The sequence below is a fragment of the Aotus nancymaae genome, unplaced genomic scaffold (assembly GCF_030222135.1).
Source record: "Aotus nancymaae isolate 86718 unplaced genomic scaffold, 86718_ANA_hifiasm-v0.15.2.pri h1tg000040l, whole genome shotgun sequence".
Classification (NCBI taxonomy): Eukaryota; Metazoa; Chordata; class Mammalia; order Primates; family Aotidae; genus Aotus; species Aotus nancymaae.
Genome location: NW_026988454.1, coordinates 15,462,336 through 15,485,058, shown reverse-complemented (window position 1 = coordinate 15,485,058; position 22,723 = coordinate 15,462,336). Strand labels below are relative to the sequence as shown.

General features: G+C 36.4%; 1 protein-coding gene across 17 annotated transcripts in view; it reads right to left on the bottom strand.

Annotated features, from left to right (window-relative positions):
* Window positions 1-22,723, bottom strand: part of SYNE1 (spectrin repeat containing nuclear envelope protein 1) — a 521,352-nt gene that overhangs the window by 308,533 nt on the left and 190,096 nt on the right. For all 17 annotated transcript variants that reach the window (XR_010336584.1, XM_064360559.1, XM_064360560.1 and 14 more), the window contains 9 exons: window positions 21,657-21,817; window positions 19,208-19,358; window positions 15,935-16,162; window positions 15,437-15,535; window positions 13,553-13,740; window positions 13,037-13,160; window positions 10,116-10,282; window positions 4,509-4,662; window positions 1,440-2,068 (listed from right to left, as the gene is read on the bottom strand). Coding sequence is in view for 16 of the 17 variants with exons in the window: in XM_064360559.1 (XP_064216629.1) it covers window positions 1,440-2,068; window positions 4,509-4,662; window positions 10,116-10,282; window positions 13,037-13,160; window positions 13,553-13,740; window positions 15,437-15,535; window positions 15,935-16,162; window positions 19,208-19,358; window positions 21,657-21,817 (1,901 nt within the window). In the remaining variant the exon portion in view is untranslated. The remainder of the gene's footprint in view (window positions 1-1,439; window positions 2,069-4,508; window positions 4,663-10,115; window positions 10,283-13,036; window positions 13,161-13,552; window positions 13,741-15,436; window positions 15,536-15,934; window positions 16,163-19,207; window positions 19,359-21,656; window positions 21,818-22,723) is intronic.

Here is a 22,723-nt window from a genome sequence, read left to right as displayed (position 1 = left end):
ATATGAACAGATACTTTACAAAAGAAGACATACATGAGGCCGACAAGCATATGAAAAAATGCTCATCATCACTGGTCATTAGAGAAATGCAAATCAAAACTACATTGCGATACAATCTCACACCAGTTAGAATGGCGATCATTAAAAAATCTGGAGACAACAGATGCTGGAGAGGATGTGGAGAAATAGGAACACTTTTACACTGTTGGTGGGAGTGTAAATTAGTTCAACCATTGTGGAAGACAGTGTGGCAATTCCTCAAGGACCTAGGAATAGAAATTCCATTTGACCCAGCAATCCCATTACTGGGTATATATCCAAAGGATTATAAATCGTTCTACTATAAGGACACATGCACATGAATGTTCATTGCAGCACAGTTTACAATAGCAAAGACCTGGAACCAACCCAAATGCCCATCGATGATAGACTGGACAGGAAAAATGTGGTACATATACACCATGGAATATTACACAGCCATCAAAAACGATGAGTTCACATCCTTTGTAGGGACATGGATGAACCTGGAAACCATCATTCTCAGCAAACTGACACAAGAACACAAAATCAAACATCGCATGTTCTCACTCATAGATGGTTGTTGAACAATGGGAACACATGGACACAGGGAGGGGAGCACTATACACTGGGGTCTGTTGGGGGGAAGTCGGGGGGACAGCAGGGGGTGGGGAGTTGGGGAGAGATAGCATGGTGAGAAATGCCACATATAGGTGAAGGGGAGGAAGGCAGCAAATCACACTGCCACGTATGCACCTATGCAACAATCTTGCATGTTTTTCACATGTACCCCAAAGCCTAAAATGCAATAAAAAAAAAAATAGATAATAGGATCTACATATTCTTTGCTCATAAACAGACTTCATGGAAATCCTTAAGGAATCCAAAGAAATTTTAGTACTTCTCAGGTGTCAAATTAGTCATTAATCTTATCTTCAAACTGGTAAAAAAAATTTAAAAGTTGCTAAATATGGTATTGCAAACAAAAAAGTATCTGAGACAGTTCTCAATCAATTTAGAAGTTTATTTTGCCAAGGTTAAGGACATGCCTGGAAGAAACAAACAGGAATCAGTCTGTGTTCTATACCTTTCTCCAAAGTATGATTTTGAGGGCTTCAACATTTAAAGGGAAAGTGGGTTGAAGGGGAAAGAGAGAGCATAAGGTTAATTCATGTGTTGCAAGAGAAATGAAGCAGGCAGTGAATACTCAATTATGAATTCATCTCGTGCTTATTAAATCAGCACTTTACCTAAGATAAGGTGAACACATAGAGTAGCTACCTATGGAGATATTTAACATTTTCTCTGTACCTCTCTGCTTAGGAACAAAAGGAAAGGCAGCTAATAAAATTTTGTGTAAAAGTCAATTCCAGAACAAATAGAAAATAAAAGAGACAGGTGGCTGTGACAGTTTCCTTTACCTCTGCTGAAGAGCTTGGCGAGTAGGTTCTTTCAATCGTTCTTTGTCAGTCCTTTCTTCAATGTTCTCAATGCTTTTCAGCAGCTCCTCTTTCTGGTCTTGGAATGCTTTTTTCAACACTGCCAGGGCATCTGCCTCACTCTGCTTGGTTCCCAGAAGGTTCTGAATCCTCTCTAACTCTCCAAAGAGCTGATCAACCGTGGCTCTGCAGGAAGTCCTCTGCTCAGAGCTCCCACTTTTTAGATGGTATTGGGCTTTGGAAAGAATGCCATCAAGACTGACAGCAGTAGATTCTAATGCTTTAGCATCTTGAATAGCATCATTGAGGTTCTGTTCTATCAGATAAGACTGGTTCTTATTCATACTGTTGGTTGCTTCCACCATTTGCCTCAGCTGGTGGAGAACACTGGACAGAGAGGCATGGCTCTGGAGGAATTCTGCCAAATGGGACAGGGCAAGTTGCCGCCTCTCCACAACCTGGCTGGCCTCCTCAAATAGTTGGAAGCAATCCTCAGCCTTGCCCTGCAGGAGATGGAGGTCCTCAGCTCGGCCCAGAGAACCCAGCTTTGCTAAGTGACCCTGCAGACTCTGCAATTCGCCCTTTTTGCTCTCTACGTCTGCTGTGTGGTCCTGGAAGGGAAGAGAGAATTATTGATTCCTCTGATACACTACAGTCTATGACAGAGATATTCTACAGGATTTGTGATGTGAAGATCTATTTTAAGTGCCATGGATAGTGTAATGCCTGAAGGTCATCTACAGTGAATCTTAGAAAATTCACAAAATTTTCTGTTTTGCTGATTCACATATTTCATATAAAACACAACTCTGTTTTGGAACTATGTAATTAATTCTCTGAAAAAAAATTCTTTGTGGATAGAAATTGTTAGTTAAAAGAAATAAAAACATGGGAAGATTCTTAAAGATGCCTATATATATTATACATTTTAATTTTAACATTTTAAAGATGCATATATGTGTATATTTATATACAAATATTTGTATTTAGATATCTTATATTTTTCATATTTTAACTTTTAAATTTTAAAAGATGCATGTATTTAAAAACTTTAAATTTAAACATTTAGAAGATGTATATGTGTATACATACAAGTCTTTCAAAATCTAAAGGTTTCTTTTTTTAACTAACAATTTCTATCCACAAAATCCATGAAGAAATCTTTTTCAATTAAATTAGTTCCAAATCAGAGTTATATTTTATGCAAGACTGCTGTATAGGAAATTTGACTAGCTCACAATAAATCGTGCTTAAAATCTAGCAGAAAATTGGCAACATTCTCATCATGGTTCACATTAAAAAGAAATTGTCACCTATCTTAATCTTGACAACAATGACTTTAAGGCTCCCCTCAGTTTGACTACAAGATAGCTTCCTCTTGACTGCAGATCCCCACGTGTCTTTACTTAGAGCATTTACCTTAGAAAACTTGTAATTGTAAATTCATTGTCTGCCCCTTTGAGAGGTTAATCTTCTTAGAGCTCTGGCCAGTTTTCCACCTCTGGAATATTTTTCTGAAGGTCCAGGGAGCCATCTCTTTGAAATGAAGTGAAGATAGCTGCTCTCTCTCAGTCTCTTTGGAGGGTAGAGCCTAAATTCCCTGGGTATCTTCCTCCAAGATGTAAAACTACCTCCTATCCTGAAGGTAGGAGAAAGTTGCTCTTCCCTGCCACGGGATCAATTAGCAAACCCAGCAAGGAGTGAGCACTCAATAAATACGAAATGTTTTATTGTTCAGTGTTGCTATATGTGTACTATGTAGCTTATCTACATTATTTCAATGCTCATTATTTTATGATCAATATCTGAATTTTCCAATGTTTTCTGGTACCAGAATAGATATAATGTGTTGGAACTCAGAAAGTGATACCCTAAAATATGCTACTTTGGACTTTAAACTGAGAGAACCTGAGGAGCAGCAAATTCAAAGAAGAGCTTTCCTTGATGCTCCCTTATCTGACTAAGGAAAGTTCCTCCAGAAAAAAATATAATCATCAACTGGGGAAGACTAACCCACAGGAAAATCCCTTACAGTCTGATATCTCACTCAGAGAGACTTTTAGCACAGGCTGCCATCTGTAATTCTGAGGTATGCTACCTGAGAAACTTTTTCTGCATGATAAGACAGCCTTTGTTCACGGTGCATTTCCTCCCCTCACCCTTCCATTGCTTGTCCCTATCACTCTCCTGAAGCCCCAGCCCCGATTTCTTTCTGTATGGCATAAAAACTTTAGTCATCTGGTTATCCTTTGAGTCTCACATTTTGTGGGGCTCCCATATAATATGCACATAATATAAACATGTCTCCTGTTAATTGGTCTATTGTCAGTTTCTTTCATAGGCTGAAATTAATTGAACCTTCAGAGGGTAGAGGAAAGTCCTTTTCACCCTTCATATGCATAATTTATAAATAAGGGAAATAAGTTTTAAATTACTTTAAAGCTGAATAGTAATTCAGAAAAACTATATCATTAAAGTATTTGAATTCAGTATTAGTTTTCAGTATTGCAGTGAAACGAATAGTAATTGAAATAAAACAAATTTGTTGAAATAAAACTATTTGTTGCTTTTTCTTTAAGGAAATTCATGGAAAAGAGTCTTACAAGCACTGATAACTTTGGTGATTATACTATTGGACCAAGAAAAATAAATAAAATTATTTGTTTTATTTCCATAGTAATGGAAATAAAGCGAACAGTAATTCAGAAAAACTATATCATTAAAGTATTTGAATTCAACATTGAAATTAAAACAAACTGGGAAACTTAAAAAGGGACATTCTTATCACTTTATACTAGAAACCATTTGCTCCACTATGAAGAGACAGTTTCTTAAGAAACTTGCCAATTTTATCTAAAGTGGCTTTATCTGCTTAATTTGTCTGCATAATTTATTGCTTTAATTCATATACTCAATTATTAAAACATTTTCATATAAATAAAAGTCAAGTTTCTACCATTAAATTTTTTTTTAAGTGTTGCATGTCTTTTTAATGTGAGAACTCTCTTTTATGAAAAAATTCTTCTTCGATCTTAAAAGAACACACTTTACCTTGTGGCGAGTAAGAGCTACTTGATGGTCCATTATGCTAATCTCAGAAGTAGCTTGTAATTCACTGAGAAACAGCTTAATCCAGATAGAAAAGGAAAGCAGCAGCTCATCAAATTGCTGGTGTTCAGCAACCACAGATTGAAGAAAATTAATCCTATGTAGACAAAGTATTAAAGTTAAAATGTCCCATAAGTGAACAGAAAGGATTAATAATATATTTTGGGAATTAAGTTTACCCAAGGGCAAAAGCAATGTTGTCATACATGAACATTCTATACCTCTGGATGATTTTTACTTCCCAAATGCCGCTTTACTCAAAATCTTCCCTGTCTCAGTTAACATTGCCACCATCCACCCTGATGGTTCTATGAGGCATTCTTCATCTTTTCCTTTCTTTATAAGAACATCTAATCTATGGATACCCTCTCAGCACAATATATGTCCCGAAACTGAATGAAATTCCTAGAATTCTGATGACTTAGTATATGTTATCAGTAATAACTATTATGTTAAATTGCTGTGTGCCATGGAAGTAACCAAATTTTTTAATCAATTGTATCTTTAACTATGGCTAGCCTAAGACTTTTGTCATCTATAGACAATTATTGTTTTACTTTTATTCTTCTCAAAAAGTGGTTTATAGTCAGCTGCTATCCAGAATTTGCTTTTTCTTTAAGGAAATTTATGGAAAGGACTCTTACAAGTACTCTTAAATACAGATTTTCTGATAACTTCGGAGATTATACTATTGGACTAAGAAAAAACTTCCATGGCTGGGTGCAGTGGCTCATGCCTATAATCCCAATTCTTTGGGAGGCCAAGGCAGGTGAATCACTTGAGGTCGGGCATTTGAGACTAGCATGGCCAACATGGAAAACTCCATTTCTACCAAAAATACAAAAATTAGCCATGTGTGGTGGTGCACACCTATAATCCCAGCTACTTAGGAGGCTGAGGCATCACTTGAACCCAGAAGGCAGAGGTTGTAGTGAGCCAAGATTGCACCACTGCACTCCAGCCTGGGCAACAGAGTGAGACTCTGTCTTAAAAGAAAAAAAATTTCCAGGACTCGAATTAAAAAGCTGATACATTCATGAGATTTGCTAACCCAACATCAAGCAGAAAAAGAGTTAATTACATGGGACTGAACAGATGCCAGAAATACTTTTTTTAATGGCTTTTTGTTTGAAACATTGCTTATCCTTTTTATGTTTTCATTTCCAGAGTCAAGATAACTTTTTTTTTCTTTTGAAATGTCTATAGCTTATAGAAAATTGGGCAATGTACAGTTTTGTGAGCAAAATTTGGAGCATATTTTTTCTCTCTACTTGATTCTCCAGAATTTGGAAACTATTTGTGAGTATTCTTTATGTATGGTAATATAGTTATTTGTAAATGTTCAATAAGACTATGTTTTGTAACAGGTTACAATTGGAAACATTGGTTATTTTACCAAGGCTTTGACTGGAATGGCATATTTTTAGATATGATCAGACTGCTTTGAGGAATTGAGGTCAACTTTATAGAGCCAATGAAGAGCCCCTTGGGAAGATTGGCCTGCCTTTATAAAATTAGTGACCTGTGGTTAGTAAAGAATGTCACTTTCTGAAAGGCCCAGAAATCTCAAGTTATATTGGGACCTTGAGAAGAAATGAACTCACCCAATTCATATGGATGTTTGCAGGCACAGATAAATCTTTGGCTTGATTAACCTTGAGAGACTTTTGAAAGTTTAATCTGAGATTTCTTATGAAGAAAGGACCAGCAAAGCCAATTTTTAAAAAGCCTATGTGGCCAATCACTGACCTTGCTGCACTTTATATGGATAATTAGGCCAAGCATAATAAGACTAAAATTTATCTTGCAAATAATTTGGTCCTATAATAATTTGTCTTTGGTAGAAATGGGAGGCTGGAGAGACAACATTATGTTAAAAAACTATAGTATGCCTGTTATTAGATTCTAACTTTGTTCATTGTTTTTGAGCTTTTATTATTTTCTCACAATTTGGACTTCAGAATCCTGAATTCTTTCTGGGCAACGAGCTTCCAAACTAAGGTTTTCCAAATCTTCCTTTCATTTTTTCTTCTTTTTTTTTTTTTTTTGGAGATAGAGTTTCACTCTTGTTGCCCAGGGTAAAGTGCAATGGTGTGATCTTGGCTCACTGCAAATTCTGCCTCATGGGTTCAAGCTATTCTCCTGCCTTAGCCTCCCAAGTAGCTGAGATTACAGGTGCCCACCACCACACCAGTCTAATTTTTGTATCATTAGTAGAGAGGGGGTTTCACCACATTGGCCAGGTGGGTCTCAAACTCCTAACCTCAGGTGATCCATTCGCCTTAGCCTCCCAAAGTGCTGGGATTACAGGTGTGAGCCACCATGCCTGGCCAAAACTGCTTTTCTTAAAGTCCCACAAACGGAAGCTAGACAACTAAACTTTGGGAGAAATAACAGAAATTTATAAGTAAACAGCCTATGTACCTGCTGATGTACTGACTTCTCAGAAAGTTCACTTGACCATTAATCTGAACTACATTCCAGAAAAATCTGCAGATTGCTACTATAATCTGAAGATGCTTCACAAACTCTGGAAAAATAAGTCTATAGACTACTCTAGACATTAACCTTTGTTTTTCTTCTGTTTCCTTAGAAATGCCTCTTATTAAAGATGTGTTTGCCTGTATCATCTACAGAGGCCTAGCCCATTTGCAGTGCCACCTACTGGAATGGGACACAGCTATTTAACTGAACTATTCTTTTCTCAGGACTGAGACACTGACTAAAGAAGACGTGGAACAATATGTTTCAGTCTGCTTTTTTCCTGTGTATCTTAGTTTGCTTTTCCACTCCTTTGTCTTTCTCTATCAAATAACCTTTTTTTTTTCTTTTTATTTTAGTGAGACAAGTATCACTCTGTTGCCCAGGCTTCAGTGCAGTGCTGTGATCACAGCTTCCTGTAACTTCAAACTCCTGGTCTCAAGTAATCCTCCTGCCTCAGCCTTCAGCTGAGACTACAGTTACATGCCACCATGCCTGGATACTTTTTTAAAAAATTTTTCTTGTAGAGATGAGGTCTTGCTATGTTTCCCAAGCTGGTCTTGAACTCCCAGCCTCAAGCAGTCCTCTCACCTGGGCCTCCCAAAACTCTGGGATTATGGGCATGAGCCATCACACTCAACCTCTATCAAACAAATCTCTTCGAAACTAACCATTTAGCTTTTAGTATGTTAAATGTTTTTTAAGTTTCAAAGTGGGAACTGAAGAAAACCAAAATATTTTACTCCAAAATATATTTCTTTGACAAATTCTGAAATGACCCTGTAAAGCTGTCTTTTGCGGGGAAAATTTGCTTCTGTAGATCTGTAGAGAATCTTCACTAATGCAGCTCGCCCTGCCTTTGTCCAGATCTAGGAAAGATGAACTGAGAGTCAAACACCATAAAGACCTGAAAGAGACAATTACCATCTATTTTCCTTGAGAGCTATACCTATGAGGTTTCGTTTACATAACAAGACCAGCTTTTCTAGCTAAGCCTCTTCCTTTCTCCCTCCAATAACATGTCTTGCCATGAAAATCTGTTTTGGGCCATTTTCTGAGCTCACAGTCTTTCTGTAACCTCCAGATGGTATATATTCTGTATGTCAACAGAGGTTGGGTCTTCATTCTGGAGGCTCCTGTGTATATTATACATTAAATAAATTTATATTCCTTTTCTATTAATCTGCCTCATGTCAGTGACTTACTAACCTCTAGGGGTCAAGGGCCTTGGCCCCTACAATCCCCACCCCCCACCCCCACCACACTACACATTGATTCTGTGCTCTTCTCTCCATTTCCACTGCCCCCACCCTGGTCTAAACCTCTTCACTTCTTGCCTGACATTCAACAGCCTTCTAACTGGCTTCCTCCCTCCCACCTTTGACTCCTTACAATCTACTCTCTAGATAATAACTAGACATGATTTCATGTAATAGAGCATTACCTGTCCTGCTTAAACAGTAGGTAGTTTCCCATAGCACTTAAGAAGGCAAAACCCCAAATTCCTTACTGTGGTCCACAAGAAACTTCACATTATCTACTTCTCTGGCCTCATCTGACACAACTCTTCCCCACATTCCCATTGACCTCTCTGTCTCCCAATATAACCAACTCATAACTGCCTTAGAGCTTTTGCCATTTTTGCACCCTTTGCCTGTGTGGGTCTGCTTCCTGCACAGCACACAAATGTTAATCAGGTGTCATCTCCCCAGAGAGGCCTTGCTTGACACCCATTCTAAAGATACACCAGCCTGCAGTCCCTGTCATGCCACCCTGTTTTGTTGTCTTCATAATACTGAACACTGCCTGAAATTGTCTTGTTTGTTCACTTGTTTAATTATATATTTATTTCCTCCCCTAGCTCCTTCCTCCCCTCTCTCCACACCATGAGAGTATGGACTGTATCTGCCTTGCTTACTGCTGTATCCCCAGCACCTAAAAAGTTGCCTGGGATATCATCAGGGATCAATCAATGCATTTGTAATAAATGAATTAGTTAATAAATAATATGTGATCAGAGATCAAAATCCAGATATATTAAAACTAATACCTTCATCAAACACTAGTATTTATTAAAATCGTTTGTCTCCAAAGATCAACTTTTAAATCAGTTTTCATGTTTTAATATTTACAAAATTGTCTACACATTACCCTTATATGCATACATTATATTTTAAATGCCTTCACACATTTGTATCATTTTAAAAGCTCTTTACTTTCCCTCTAAGGGATAGGCAGAGGGCAGATACTGCTTTGTTTTACAAAAAATTGCTCGCCTTTCAAGAGTTGGCATCAAATCTTTCTGTAAATTTCTGAACCCATTCAAATGTCCCTTTTCTGTTCCTATAATGCTTTGTGTTCACCCCTTGTTATTCCCACACTAATACGTAAATTATTTGGGGTTAGGTTTTGTTTATTTTTACGGCTCCTGGTGCCTGATATGGTACCTTGTACTCAGCAAGTACCTAATATATATTTGTTGATTGATTGAGTACATGAATAAATAAACAATAGAAAAAATATAAGCTCCGTGAAAGTCAGGAATGAAACTCTTTATTGTTGCTATCTCCAGCACATAGAAGAGTATGCTACTCATTGTGGAAACTCAATACATATTTGCTGAGTGAACGAATTTTTTAAATGGACAGAAAGGTTAAATTTATCTTGCTCACTCCAAAAGATCTATATTAAAACAAAATAGTGTATGTGTATAAAATGCCTCTGGTTGAGAAATGTCACATGAAATAATATTTTAGGTACCATTTTTCCCACACAAAACAGCTCATGTAATAAATAATACAAACATTAGTAATCCTACTCTCTTTCATCTATTTCAACTGGTTTAATCACTTGCCCTTATTTAAAGACTAAATTGTGAATTGAGATTCATTAGAAATGCTCAGCTTTGTGGACCTTGATTTTCAAAATGAAATTTTTCTTTCCTTCTGTAGTCATCAGTTGAGTAATTGGAGTTAAATAAAAGTAAACAAAACTATGGTTTCTTAATTTATATGATCATTGTTTAAAAACACATGAACAATATTGCAAGATTTATCTTTTAGAACCCACCTTTTGTTAATTATCTGTGGCAAATCTCTCCATCTCTCATCCAACTGCTCCAAATGTAGTTTCAGCATTTTCACATCCTCTTTGGAGGCTACTGAAAACAATGACTCCTTCAGTTGCAAAAGTTTGCTATAGAATGAGGCCTGGGATACAACTTCATTTTGCAGTGCCTGAAACAAACAAGACATTATAGACCTCATCCCAACATGAATGAAAAGTAAGGACCATGCAACACAGGGGGTTCTTGCCCAAAGAATTTGCACTTTTGCAAAATGGAAGTCACTGGGGTCAGGCTGAAGAGAGCTTTTATTACTTGATTCAGAAATGGATCCACTTGGATCCATTTCTGATGGAATTTGGTTCCATTCCATTAAAGGTTAAGTGGATCCATTTCTAAATCAAGTAATAATATGTGACTGAAACCTGAATAAGTTTTCTGGAGTCTGAGTTATAAGTTAGGCAAATCAAGAAGCTATAGAATTTCTTTCAGGATGAAGAGACTGAGTAGGCAAAGAGAATCAAAGAAAAACTATTGCCAGAGAGATCAATGCATAGCTAACAGTAAGACAGATGCATTGTAGCCTGCGACATATTCTCCCTCTCTGTTTACAGACTAGATTAGGCCAAATGGGAGAATTTAAGGGCTCTTCATTTTACTTTTAAGCAATAGAACTCCTTCATTTAAAAATTTAATCAGGCAGTGAATCTCTTAAGGGCTGTGAGGTGCATAAAAGTTGTGGCTCCTACCTAATAAGAGCTAAAATATGAACACTCCAATAGATTGGTAACAATAAAAAAAAGATGTTAAGTAAAACGATAGGTACAGCATAGCAGATAGTAAGTAGATTCTTTTTTTTTTTTTTTTTTTTTTTTTTTTTTTTTTTTTTGAGACGGAGTTTCGCTCTTGATACCCAGGCTGGAGCGCAATGGCGCGATCTCGGCTCACCGCAATCTCCGCCTCCTGGGTTCAGGCAATTCTCCTGCCTCAGCCTCCTGAGTAGCTGGGATTACAGGCACACGCCACCGTGCCCAGCTAATTTTTTGTATTAGTAGAGACGGGGTTTCACCATGTTGACCAGGATGGTCTCGATCTCTTGACCTCGTGATCCACCCGCCTCGGCCTCCCAAAGTGCTGGAATTACAGGCTTGAGCCACCGCGCCCGGCCTTGTAAGTAGATTCTTATGGAAATGCTTTCCTTCCCTTCCTAGTGAGGCCACACATGTAATACATGCAAGATCACTAAGGGGATTAGAGGAAGGAGTACACAGCCTGTGGATGACAGGTAAGACCATGAAGCAGAATTGCTGCTTACACTGGGTACAAAGGAGAGAAACAGGGCAGGGTGCAGAGCCAAAAGGTGGGAATGCACAAGTCAGGTCCAGCCCACAAGGTGAGGCTGCCTTACTGATGCAATGTCAGGATGCAGAAGCAACAGAGTTTGCAGTCCTGTCAGTCATATGGCACCTGGTTTCCACGTGGAGATGTGCAGCAACAGTTTTAATGCCCAGGTAGCCTTGTGTCAATGTCCTCATTTATAAGAAAAAGAGCTGTGGTGTCGCTTCTGGGAACACCCCATGTGTATTTGAAAGAAGATAGGAACCAGATTGTAGATCAAGATTGCCCTTTATTTTATGCTCAGGGCAGGAAACAGTCACTATGGGTTTCTGTGAAGGGACTTGGTGGAAGATGAGTGCAGACATCAGTGTTTAATAAACCAGAAAGTCCACACCTGTAATCCCAGCACTTTGAGAGGCCGAGGCGGGTGGATCACGAGGTCAAGAGATTGAGACCGTCCTGGTCAATGTGGTGAAATCCCGTCTCTACTAAAAATACAAAAAATTAGCTGAGCATGGTGGTGCGTGCCTGTAATCCCAGCTACTCAGGAGGCTGAGGCAGGAGAATTGCCTGAACCCAGGAGGCGGAGGTTGTGGTGAGCCGAGATCGCGCCATTGCACTCCAGCCTGGGTAACAAGGGCGAAACTCCATCTCCAAAAAAAAAATAAATGAATAAACCAGAAAGTCAGGAGAACCAGGCAAATGGAGTACCCACCCAAGTCAAGGAAGGAGAATATTTAAAGGTGGGGCAACAGATTCAGATGCTACAGACACTGGTGACAGAGTTTTCAGAGAAGCAGTGACAAAAGACAAAAGAACATAGCTTCCTCTTAAATGTCTTATGAAAGCTGATGGGAGAAAGTTGGAATATAAATCTGTAATGCAACAAATCTCTTTTGAGAAACAATTTGGACTGTTGGATTTTCTGGTATAGATAGCATTGTTTAAGGCAAGATATTAAACTCTAGAAATCAGTGACATTGTCTTTAGCTTCAATTATACTCAAAGATTTTCTTTCTTTTAGTTTAAAAAATTGACTTCTTCAAGTATGAAATAAACTTTGTCTTTCTACCCATTACCTACATTTGTGCTCATTCATTTTCTTCTTGCATGAGAATAATCATTACTGTGACTTCTTTTTACATCCTATTTCTTATTTCTTTAAAAGAACAGCCTTTATTGCCCAAAATTCACATATGTACCAAAGTAGAGAGATTATACCTATTTCCAGCCTCAGAAATTATGAACTGATAGCCAACCTCTTTTCATCTGTATTCCTACCCATCCTTTCCTCAACTCCTTTGCCAAATCATTTATATTCAGATGCCAGACATTCCATTACAGGATTTTCTAAAACAGCGTAGAAACTGATCATCACAAAGTTCTCATCGTTAGTTTCTCTGCCTTTCAGGTCATGGTTGCTTTCTTCTTTTCGGAACACCTTGATGTCAAATGATGTGTCAGGAATAACAAAATCAATGCAAGAAGGAAGATACAAATTTATTTATTTTATTACTTTATTTAAAAAAATAATGTAAGTGTAACAAAAGCATTTTGTTTTTCTTTCCTCACACTTTCTTGAACTTGCCTGAATTAACTGAAGTTCACTTTCCACTTTGACTCTGTCTGCAGAAATGTCCATTTCTGGGGAACTGGCTATAGCTTCACAACGCTCTAACCAAGTCAGAAAGGATGATAGTTCTTTCTCTAGCCTAAAGGAAGCAGAAAACAGAAACAAATTCATCAAAAATTATCATGCTAGGAGATTAAACCCTTCTGAAGTTGGAGGGTCCAACACAAACCATTGTAAATAATATAGTCTCAGTTATCTCAGTCTTCGACGTGACAGCACAAAGATCACTCCTTTCATTTTTGTGTGTATCCCTGCACTCAGGTTTCTATTGGGTAATATCTAAAGATCCACATACATCTTCTCTACTCTTGGTAGTCTTCACCTTATAACAAAGATCAAGAGTTTCCTGTGCTAGACCCACAAGTTCACGTGTTTTGCATCTGGGATAATTATTTCCCATCACTTAAAGAACTGCTAATCCAGAATTTCCTGTTTAGTAGTGGCAGCAACTCAAGGAAAAATGCTGCTCACCTCTGCCAGTGGGCCAGCAGGTTCTCCAGCGCAGTCTGTCTCTCCTTCGCCTTCCTTAGGGTGCCCTCGTATTGCTGCTGTAGAGCCGCAGCCTCCTGAACACAGGAGTCTCCGTTCACAACCTTCCTGGCACTGGCTGAGAAGGCGGTGATCGCGCTGTTCAGGGACTCCAGGGCCTGGCAGAGATCCTAAGAAGAGTTCGAGAAGAACGCAATGAAAGCACAGGAGCCAACGAGACCTGCATTTTGCTTTGACACCCATCATCACAAACTATTTTCCCTCAGTCATGAGAAACAGTAATGGTACTAAGAATGGGTACAAATAAACAGTTTAATAGAAGAAATCAGACTTACTGTTTGATAGATTAGTTGGGGGACTATACAATAATCTATCCTATATTTCAAAATAGCTAGAAAATAGTTAGAATGTTCCTTGCATAAGTAAAACACAAATATTTTAGGTGGCGAAGGTCCCAATTCCACTGATTTTACTCTTACAAATTATACGAATGTATTAAATGATCACATGTGCACCACTGAAAACAATTAAAAGTTAAATCTATTTTTAAAAGGTCTGTGCCCATGATTTGCAGCAAGACATAGTGAAAATGAGAAAAAAGTGATCTCATTAATACAGAAATCAAAAATGAAAATGGAGACAGTTCTCCAAATAAGAATGTGCTGCTATTTATCTGAAAACTTTCAACTTTCCCTTAACAATTTAGATAACTTGTAAAGATGATTAGTCATTTTATGCTAAATATGTGAGCATTAAAAAACCCTATCCTTAACTTACAAAAACCACATGTAACATACCATAATCACTATAAGAACTACATATAAAAAGAGTTATGGCTGAAGAAACTGCTGTCTAACTCAATAAAAACAATAATAGAACAATGACACAGTGCCTCAGAATCTGGCCAGCACTGCATTACCTGCATCCCATGTATTGACTCATTTCATCTTCATTAGAACCCTAAGAGGTATGTCCTTTCATTAGAAAAACCACTTGCTTTAGGAAATTTAAATATCAGAAAAATAGAATATTAGCCTCGTTGGCACTCCATTATTAACTTAGCTGTCTGTGAAAATAATTTCATCACACTGAATTCTCCTACTTTTCCTCATTTTTTTGTATAAACAAATTTCAAATAAGTAACACAAAAGTGTATTCTCATTATAAATATTTAACCAATAGAAATCTTACTCCCTCTTCCAGATGTGCCTACGTCAATGGGTTGTTTTCTGTCATGTACACCTTTATAAATGTACATGCATTAGGATGTGTACACATGCATGTGCAATAGGAATCATATTTATATTTTTATTTATTAATTAACATATGGTAGTACTTCTTTGTGTATAATTCTCCCCATTCGTTTCTCCCCTCAAATTCTGCCAGAGCCATCTGTTTGCTGCCTTGCAGAAGATTTGCAGTGATCAGTTCTGAGACTAGACCGGAAAGCCATTCGTTGGAAACAGGTCAGTGAGGATACATTCCTTAATCTTCTGAGTATAGTGTGTTAAAATATGAAGATAGCTATACACATATATTTTTCCTTGCAAATATACTTTTTTTATAATGCTGGCAAGAGATAACAGGATTTATTAAAGCTAAACTCTGAAAATGTTACACATTCTAATTAAAAAAGAGAAATTTATTTGAAATGAATACTCCTTTAATATACATCTTTAATAAAAATTTATTCACACACTTACATGTCTTATATAAAGTGAATATTAGATCTATATACTTACTCAACTAATATAAACATTTTTCCCATTTCAATTCTCATAAAAAGTTTACTCTATTTTCTTTTTAAGTGAGAATTATCAAATTTTTAAGTTGGTAAATAGTAGAAATGTTGAAGCATATTCTTACCATATGTTCTTGAAGAACTTTGTATGTTTCTGTAGCTGAAGAACATATTTTAATTGGAACAGCAAGTTTATCTTCAAATTCAGACACAGATTGCTGGATCTAAAACATTGGTGCAATATAAAATTAACAGTGGGAAAAACACATAGCAAGGCAAAAAAAAAAAAGGTTATTGAGAAAACAGCATATCTACCTTTTTTGGATAACTTTCAATGTAATTATAAAATGCATTCTTTAAACATATAAAATCAATGTGTTCTATTACTTGAAAGGAAAATAACTGTTCTTAATGACTAACTGAATGCAATGTGTAACATTCTCATATGCCACCAAAAAAGGTGCCATATAAATAATTATAAATTTACTCTTCATTGACACCTTGGTAGATGATTGACAAATTATGTCATTTTCTTATTCCACGATTTGTGAAGTACTTATTGTATTTACCTGTAAATACAGTGTGAAATATGTAAACTTAAGTATGCATGGACCACTTCTTACCTTTCTAAGGTTCTCTTCAAACTTTTGCTGCTGGGATAAATGTCCCAGGATTGTTCCTTCCAGACACTGTGCATGTTCTCGAAGTTCTTCCCAGTATCTTCTTATTTGTGTCAGCTTGGCTTTAATTCGAGCAGATTCTCCAGTGGTAACAAATTGAGCAAAAGACTGGGCTTCTTCTTCTAATCCTATAATGCTGCTGAGCTTACTTTCTATTTCCTGAATTGTGACCTAATAGTTAAAACAAGAAAAATAACAATGTAGGCTGAGCAAGCTTGGTTTCCTAAAATGATGTAATCATCTGCAAAGAGGGAATATTTGAAGGTTTGGATGGTTTGAGCACAGCTATGAGCAAACACCATGTGGTTGGGGAGATGAGTTATACCGAAAATGTTTGGAAAATACAGTGATGGGGGTGTGATTGTTGAATAGAGAATAAGGATAAATAACTACTCTTGCTTGCAGTGAAGTAACCCAGGAGATGTCCCTGGGACACTTATATATCTCTGAAGATACAGAGAATTATCTGCTTATGTTATAAATTAGGCATTTTAAATAATTGAGCTAAAGAAGCATTGTGTTTCAGTAACTCATTAGAATGCTAAATATTGACATTCACTTATTTTTCTGAAATGCAGTTGAGTATTTCATATGTTACTAAAAGGTTTAATGACTGTACACCTACCTAAAATCAGTTTTTCTTTCTCAAATTTATCATCTGTTCTTGATGCCAATGGTTTCCAAAGCTAGAATGCATTAGGATCACCTGGTCCGTGTTCTCCAGGATTCAAACTTAGTAAGTCTAAGGTAGGGCTTAAGAATTTTCATTTCTAACAAATCCTCAGGTGATACTGAGGCTGCTGATCCAGGGACCTCATTGCTATGTACTTGACAGGGAAAAGCCCACACACTGTCATTTCAATTTATTTCAATTGGGGGAAGAAAGGACATTTTACATGTTAGCCAACAGCTGAAAAATACTGGTAACTGTGAAGGAAGTGTGTGCATGTGTATATGTGTTTATGTGTGTCTGTGGAGTATCTCTCACAAACATAGAGGCTTGTTTGTATATAAGAAGATGAAAATTATTTCTCTGAGAAAAAGGGCCAAATTATTCAATCAAAATAACATCAAAAATTCAGGTAAGTCTCAGTTTCAGGTAATTTAAATGGAAAATACTATTACCCTAGGAAAAGAAATAAAGTTTTGACTTTTGTCTAGATGAGACAGCACAGTCAGAAATAATTTCTGCCTAGTTGAGACAATCAGAAATAAGTTACATAAGATTAAATGTTGGATATGCATCACTTATTTTTCTTTTCATATGAATGAATGAAGTGGTATAGTTCATCAATATTTGTTGTTTGAGCATTAATACAACCTTTCTTCATTTTGTTTTTTTAAGATTATATTTTTTAGAAAAATTAATCATAAATTCAACAAATATAGGTTGTCTACAAAGCACTAATAATAGTTCTAGGTGCTGGAACACATCAGTAAAACAAACTTAGTTAAGAACAAAGGGCTTAGTTCTTACAGTAATACAAATTCATATATACAAATCACTCGATCATATTGTTGGATTGTGGTAAAAATAAATCCATCTAAGAGAAGAAGATGGAAGATGAACCCAGTATACATTCTTATCATTTATCAATTATAAGTTAGGAATAAGAAGTCAGTCGTTTGAAATGGCATGTAATAATGAACAAAAATGGGCTTAGTGTATTTATCTTCTGGCAATGCAAATGCTTCATTACTGTTAATCCTAAAATAAATTTAAAGGGAAAACACTACTACAAATGTTACTATGTTTTCAACATTTCCTATAATGAGTCTTCTGTTGGGAAATAAAACATAAACCTAATAGACCAATTTCCACAGGACAGTGTATTCCACTGTATCCTTGCTAATTTCTAGCAAATATCTTTTTTCTGGTATTCATATTCACTTTCAGAGAGTTTTAAAAATGCCTTATTGGATGTATTGAAATGTATTTCTAGACTGGCAAAATAAGAATAGATGATAGAATATTTATTTAAAAAATATATATAATCTTTTTTTTCCTGAAGAATAACAATGAGATGACATTTGATAGTTGACATATTCCAAAGTCCTGGAATAAGGGCAAAAATAATAGTAAATGAATTATAGAAAGAATAAATACGTTGAAAAATGTGTGTTAATTTTCAAAAGGGGACATTTTTGAGACAAAACTATTTAACTGTACTATTTCTTTCTTAGAATTTAGTGAAAATCATTAAATGACAACTTTTAAAGACAATTTTAACAATGGATGTTTTTTCATAGCTTCACGTCTATTTTTCCTGGTATACGAAAGAAGACATAGCAGACTGTGGATGTGACACTCCATGTATGCTTGACTGCAAAAGATGTGTGATAAGCAAGGATGATCTGCATAGCAGATAATCTCATCTGAGCAACATCGCACCCTCCCACCCTCCACATGGTAATGACTTGTTCTGAGTCACAGTGTGAAATGTTCCCTCACCTTGGTATTTATTTTACTATATTTAATTGAAACAGCAGAGGGCTTTCCCATTCCAACAAACAAAAAAAAAAACTGAGGTAGGAAAAGTGGTTGAATTTTTAAAATGTGTGGTATAAACTTGTATAAAGTAAAGAGAAATGAACACTCCAAGCTCATTGCTTTAAGCCCATTTTTCTTCTTGAACTGTCTAAATGAAGTGGTCAATCATAGTCTATCCACCTGGTCATTTTAGACCTGGGAGAGCTAAGAAATCAGAGGACCTCTGTCCATGCTCCGAGGCCATAAATGAAAACATTATAGCAATGGAGTAGAATTGCTTCACTTAAGAAAGATGCTTTTCAAACTGCTCCTTGTGATTGGTATGGGTAAGTAACCCTAATACTTGAGCTGGACAGTGGGACTTGTATTTTAGAGTTGTACATGATGAATACATTTCATGTTGTATAATGAATCAGCAGGGCATTCTATTGAGGTTAATTCAAAATCAAGGAAAAGAATGTAACCATAAAAATATTTTAATGATATTTCACACAATGTTAACTTTGAATGCACAAGTCAGACAATGTTAATACATAATTCCAACTATAAAGTGTTGCCCAGTATCAATCCAGACCTCTTAGCTTGGTAATCTGTGTGAATTTAATTTTAATAGTCACATTGCAAAGAAAGACTTGTCCTGGGACCAAACAGCATTTGATGAAATGTAAGGAAGTAGTTCTTAAAAGCTAGACATGGATTATAAATATAACGTGTGAGCAGGTCACCTTAATTTGGCTGATTTGCATGTCCATGGCAGATGATGAAGTTTCCAAGCCATTGAGTTCTTTTTCTTTCTCAGTTATCCAGGCGGACAGAATCTCAAAATTACTGCCAAAATGATCCCACTTGGTTTTCACCATTTCCATGGTTTTAATACTAAAATTAACCAAATTAAGTAAATAAAACTCAGTATTTTAATAGAGAACAACAACACATTTTCCTTGAAATCACCAGGTGGGAAGATAATGAAGACATTTATGACCATTTCAAAGTTGAAACTATTTGAGCTAAAAAAATGCACATTTGTTCTGAGTAGTTTATCAGGTTTTCCTATCTTCTCTGAGAATGGACATTTAATGAGGCAGTGTCTATGCTTTGAGTGGAACTGCACCTCGAACAAAATATTGCTGGGTCCAAAGTGGTTTGAATCCAGGTATAATCTAATTAAACTCTGCATGTGACCAGTTGTTGCCAGGTCTTAGTTTAGTAAACTATACCAGAAGAGATTTCAGTGTACACAGTTTTTCAATAGTCCTGTTTCCAAAGACATGCTTTTTTTTTTTTTTTTTTTTTTTTGAGATAGAGTCTCACTCTGTCATCAGGCTGGAGTGCAATGGTGTGATCTCGGCTCACTGCAACCTCCACCTCCCAGGTTCAAACAAGTCTCCTACTTCAGCCTCCCGAGTAGCTGGGATTATAGGCATGCACCACCACACCTGGCTAATTTCTTTTATTTTAGTAGAGATGGGGTTTCAGCATGTTGCCCAGGCTGGTTTTGAACTCCTGAGCTCAGGCAATCCGCCCACCTCCCAAAGTGCTGGGATTACAGGCGTGAGCAACCGCGCCTGGCTCGAAGACATGTTCTTCTTATTCTTAAAGGAGAGACATTGCAGTGATGCTTTCTATGGAAAGACCTTTATAAACCGCATTTTATCAATCAAGACAGAACTTGTGACCTCAATCCCATGCTGCCAGACAGGAACTGTTTCTATTATCAGAGCTAATCATGAAATGTATAATATATGTGATTTCAGCCATTTTCATAAATGTCTTATGGTCCTGATTCCAAAAGACGTTTATAAATTCCTGCATATGAGCACCCTAACTACTTTTAGACAACTTAGGCTTTATTTGTAACAAACCTAGTGAACAAAATTTCAACTATAGATTTCTAATTTGTATTAGCTATGCATATATAACCAGGTGAATATGGCTTTCAGTTCAGAAAAAGACTAAGAAATTAACACCATGTAACTAAACTGATAAGCCTTTGGGTTAAAAAAGAAAAGTGAAAGAATGTCCCTGTTAAGCAAAAGGCACTTGAAGACATCAAGAAAAATACAATGGCATCATTGATTGTCAAATTAAATAATATTGCAGTCTCAAATTTATACCCTGGATGTGCCTAATGCTGTCAGCAGTACAGATAATGCAAGCTGTGTTATACTGCAACTTTTTAAATTAAATAAAGATTAAAATGGCTATTCTTAAGAGAAGTAGCTTCCTTTCTAATAAACTCAAAGTTTTACTATTTCCATAACTTGAGAGAGAATATTTACTATAATATAAAGTCCTCAAAATTTCAAGTCATAATTTGTTTTAAATAAAATATGTCTCAAATTTTAAAGTTTAAGCAAATGTAAAATGTTAATTTTAAGCTGTTAATAGTATTAAAAACACATTTTACATTTTAAAATCCACCATAAAAGTGATGGCCTGTTTCTTAATAATAATATGCTGTTGTGTATCATTGATTTGCCACTAAATTATGTTAAAATAGAAATGTTTAGCCATACTATTTTGAGGAATATTGGCTGTATCCTCATGTTTTTCCTCTCCAAACTTTTTGGTGTATGTTGCACATGTAACAGGATATGAATAGGCCAAACAGTTATTTCTGTTCAGATGAACGAACATTAAAAGTTTAAAGATAAAATGGATTTTTAAAGTTAATTACTGGAAATAGCATATTAATTAGGATAACTTGAAAACCGAGGCACTGTAAACAAGCTCCAGGAGCTTCTTCAAGTTGGAGACACATGGTCTATGTGATGTGTATTTAGGCCTAGAATCTACACTACAAAATATCTCCTTTTCACTCTAACTGGTGACAGCAGAATAATATCATAAAAAAATTATTTTAAATATTAGCTCTTTCTTAAGATTCCCTTTACAATGTACAAAGGCCACAGAATGGAAGAGTTATGGCTTTCTAATGAACATGATCAGTTTAAGATGCAAAACCCACATCCTTTCTATTTTTTTGGCTCTGTGATAGATATTGGTTTCTGTATTAGTGATACTTTCTTTTGAATTGTGAGTTGTTTCCTCAAAACATGCTGGAATACACAGACACTTTGAGATTTTAAAAGAATGTTTTGAATACAAAGTACAGGAAAGATTGTATGAAACTTTATCTCAGAGAAGAAAGTTTAGGACTTGTCAATCACATACTCTTCTTCAAGCGTGTCTTCTAATTTTTTGACTTGCTCTTTGATTGACTTGGCCTGCTGTTGAAGCAGCTGCTTGTTTTGGGGCCCAATTGGTATCTCTGAAGCTTCCTTTACAAGGTTCTCAGCCTGGACTGCAATACTTTCTGTCCGTTTAGAAAATTCCTGGAAAAAATATTATAATCGTTAGGTAGGCATTGTATATTATTTATCCCTGCCCTCAAATAAAGTACACATATTGCATACAGAATAGATGGGTGGATGAAGAGATGGATTCATACATCTTATATTGTTCTTAACAAAAAACTGACTTATTTCCATATGGCCAAAATAGACACTTTGCTAGCACTTAATTTATATTATTTCATTTTTCGAGATAGGGTCTTGATCTTTTGCCCATGCTGGAATGCAGTGGTGCAATCATGGCTCACTGCAGCTTTCAACTCCTGGGCTCATATGATTTTCTCACCTCAGCCTCCCAAGTGGCTGGTACCACAGGCTGGCACTACCACGCCTGGCTAATTTTCTGATTTCTGTACAGATGAGGTCTCACTATGATGCCCAGGCTGATCTTGAACTCCTGGGCTCGAGTAATCCTCCAGTCCTGACCTCCCAAAATGCTGGGATCACAGGTGGGCACCACCACCCTGGCTAAGTTTTTCATTTTATAAACACAGCCGGCTATTTACCTCCACAGTTATCCAACAATACTCACAAAAATTGTTAACTCTTTTGTTTCCTGGTTTTGCTTCATTGTTTGGAATTCTTAGCTTCATTATAATAATTAATTTATTCACAAATAAGTTAACTTATTACAGGCCAGTTCACCAAAATCAATAGTGATTGATCACATAGATAACAGATTTCTAGGCCAATGAATAGAAACATTTATTTATTTAATGTAATATCTTAGTCAAAAGAGACTACCAGTGATCTTTGGCCAGGCATGATGGCTCATGCCTTCAACCCCAGAATTTTGGGAGGCCGAGGTAGGAGGATTGCTTGAGGCCAGGAGGCAAGACCTCCAACTCTAGGCAAAAAAAAAAAAAAAGTGGCCGGGCATGGTGGTGC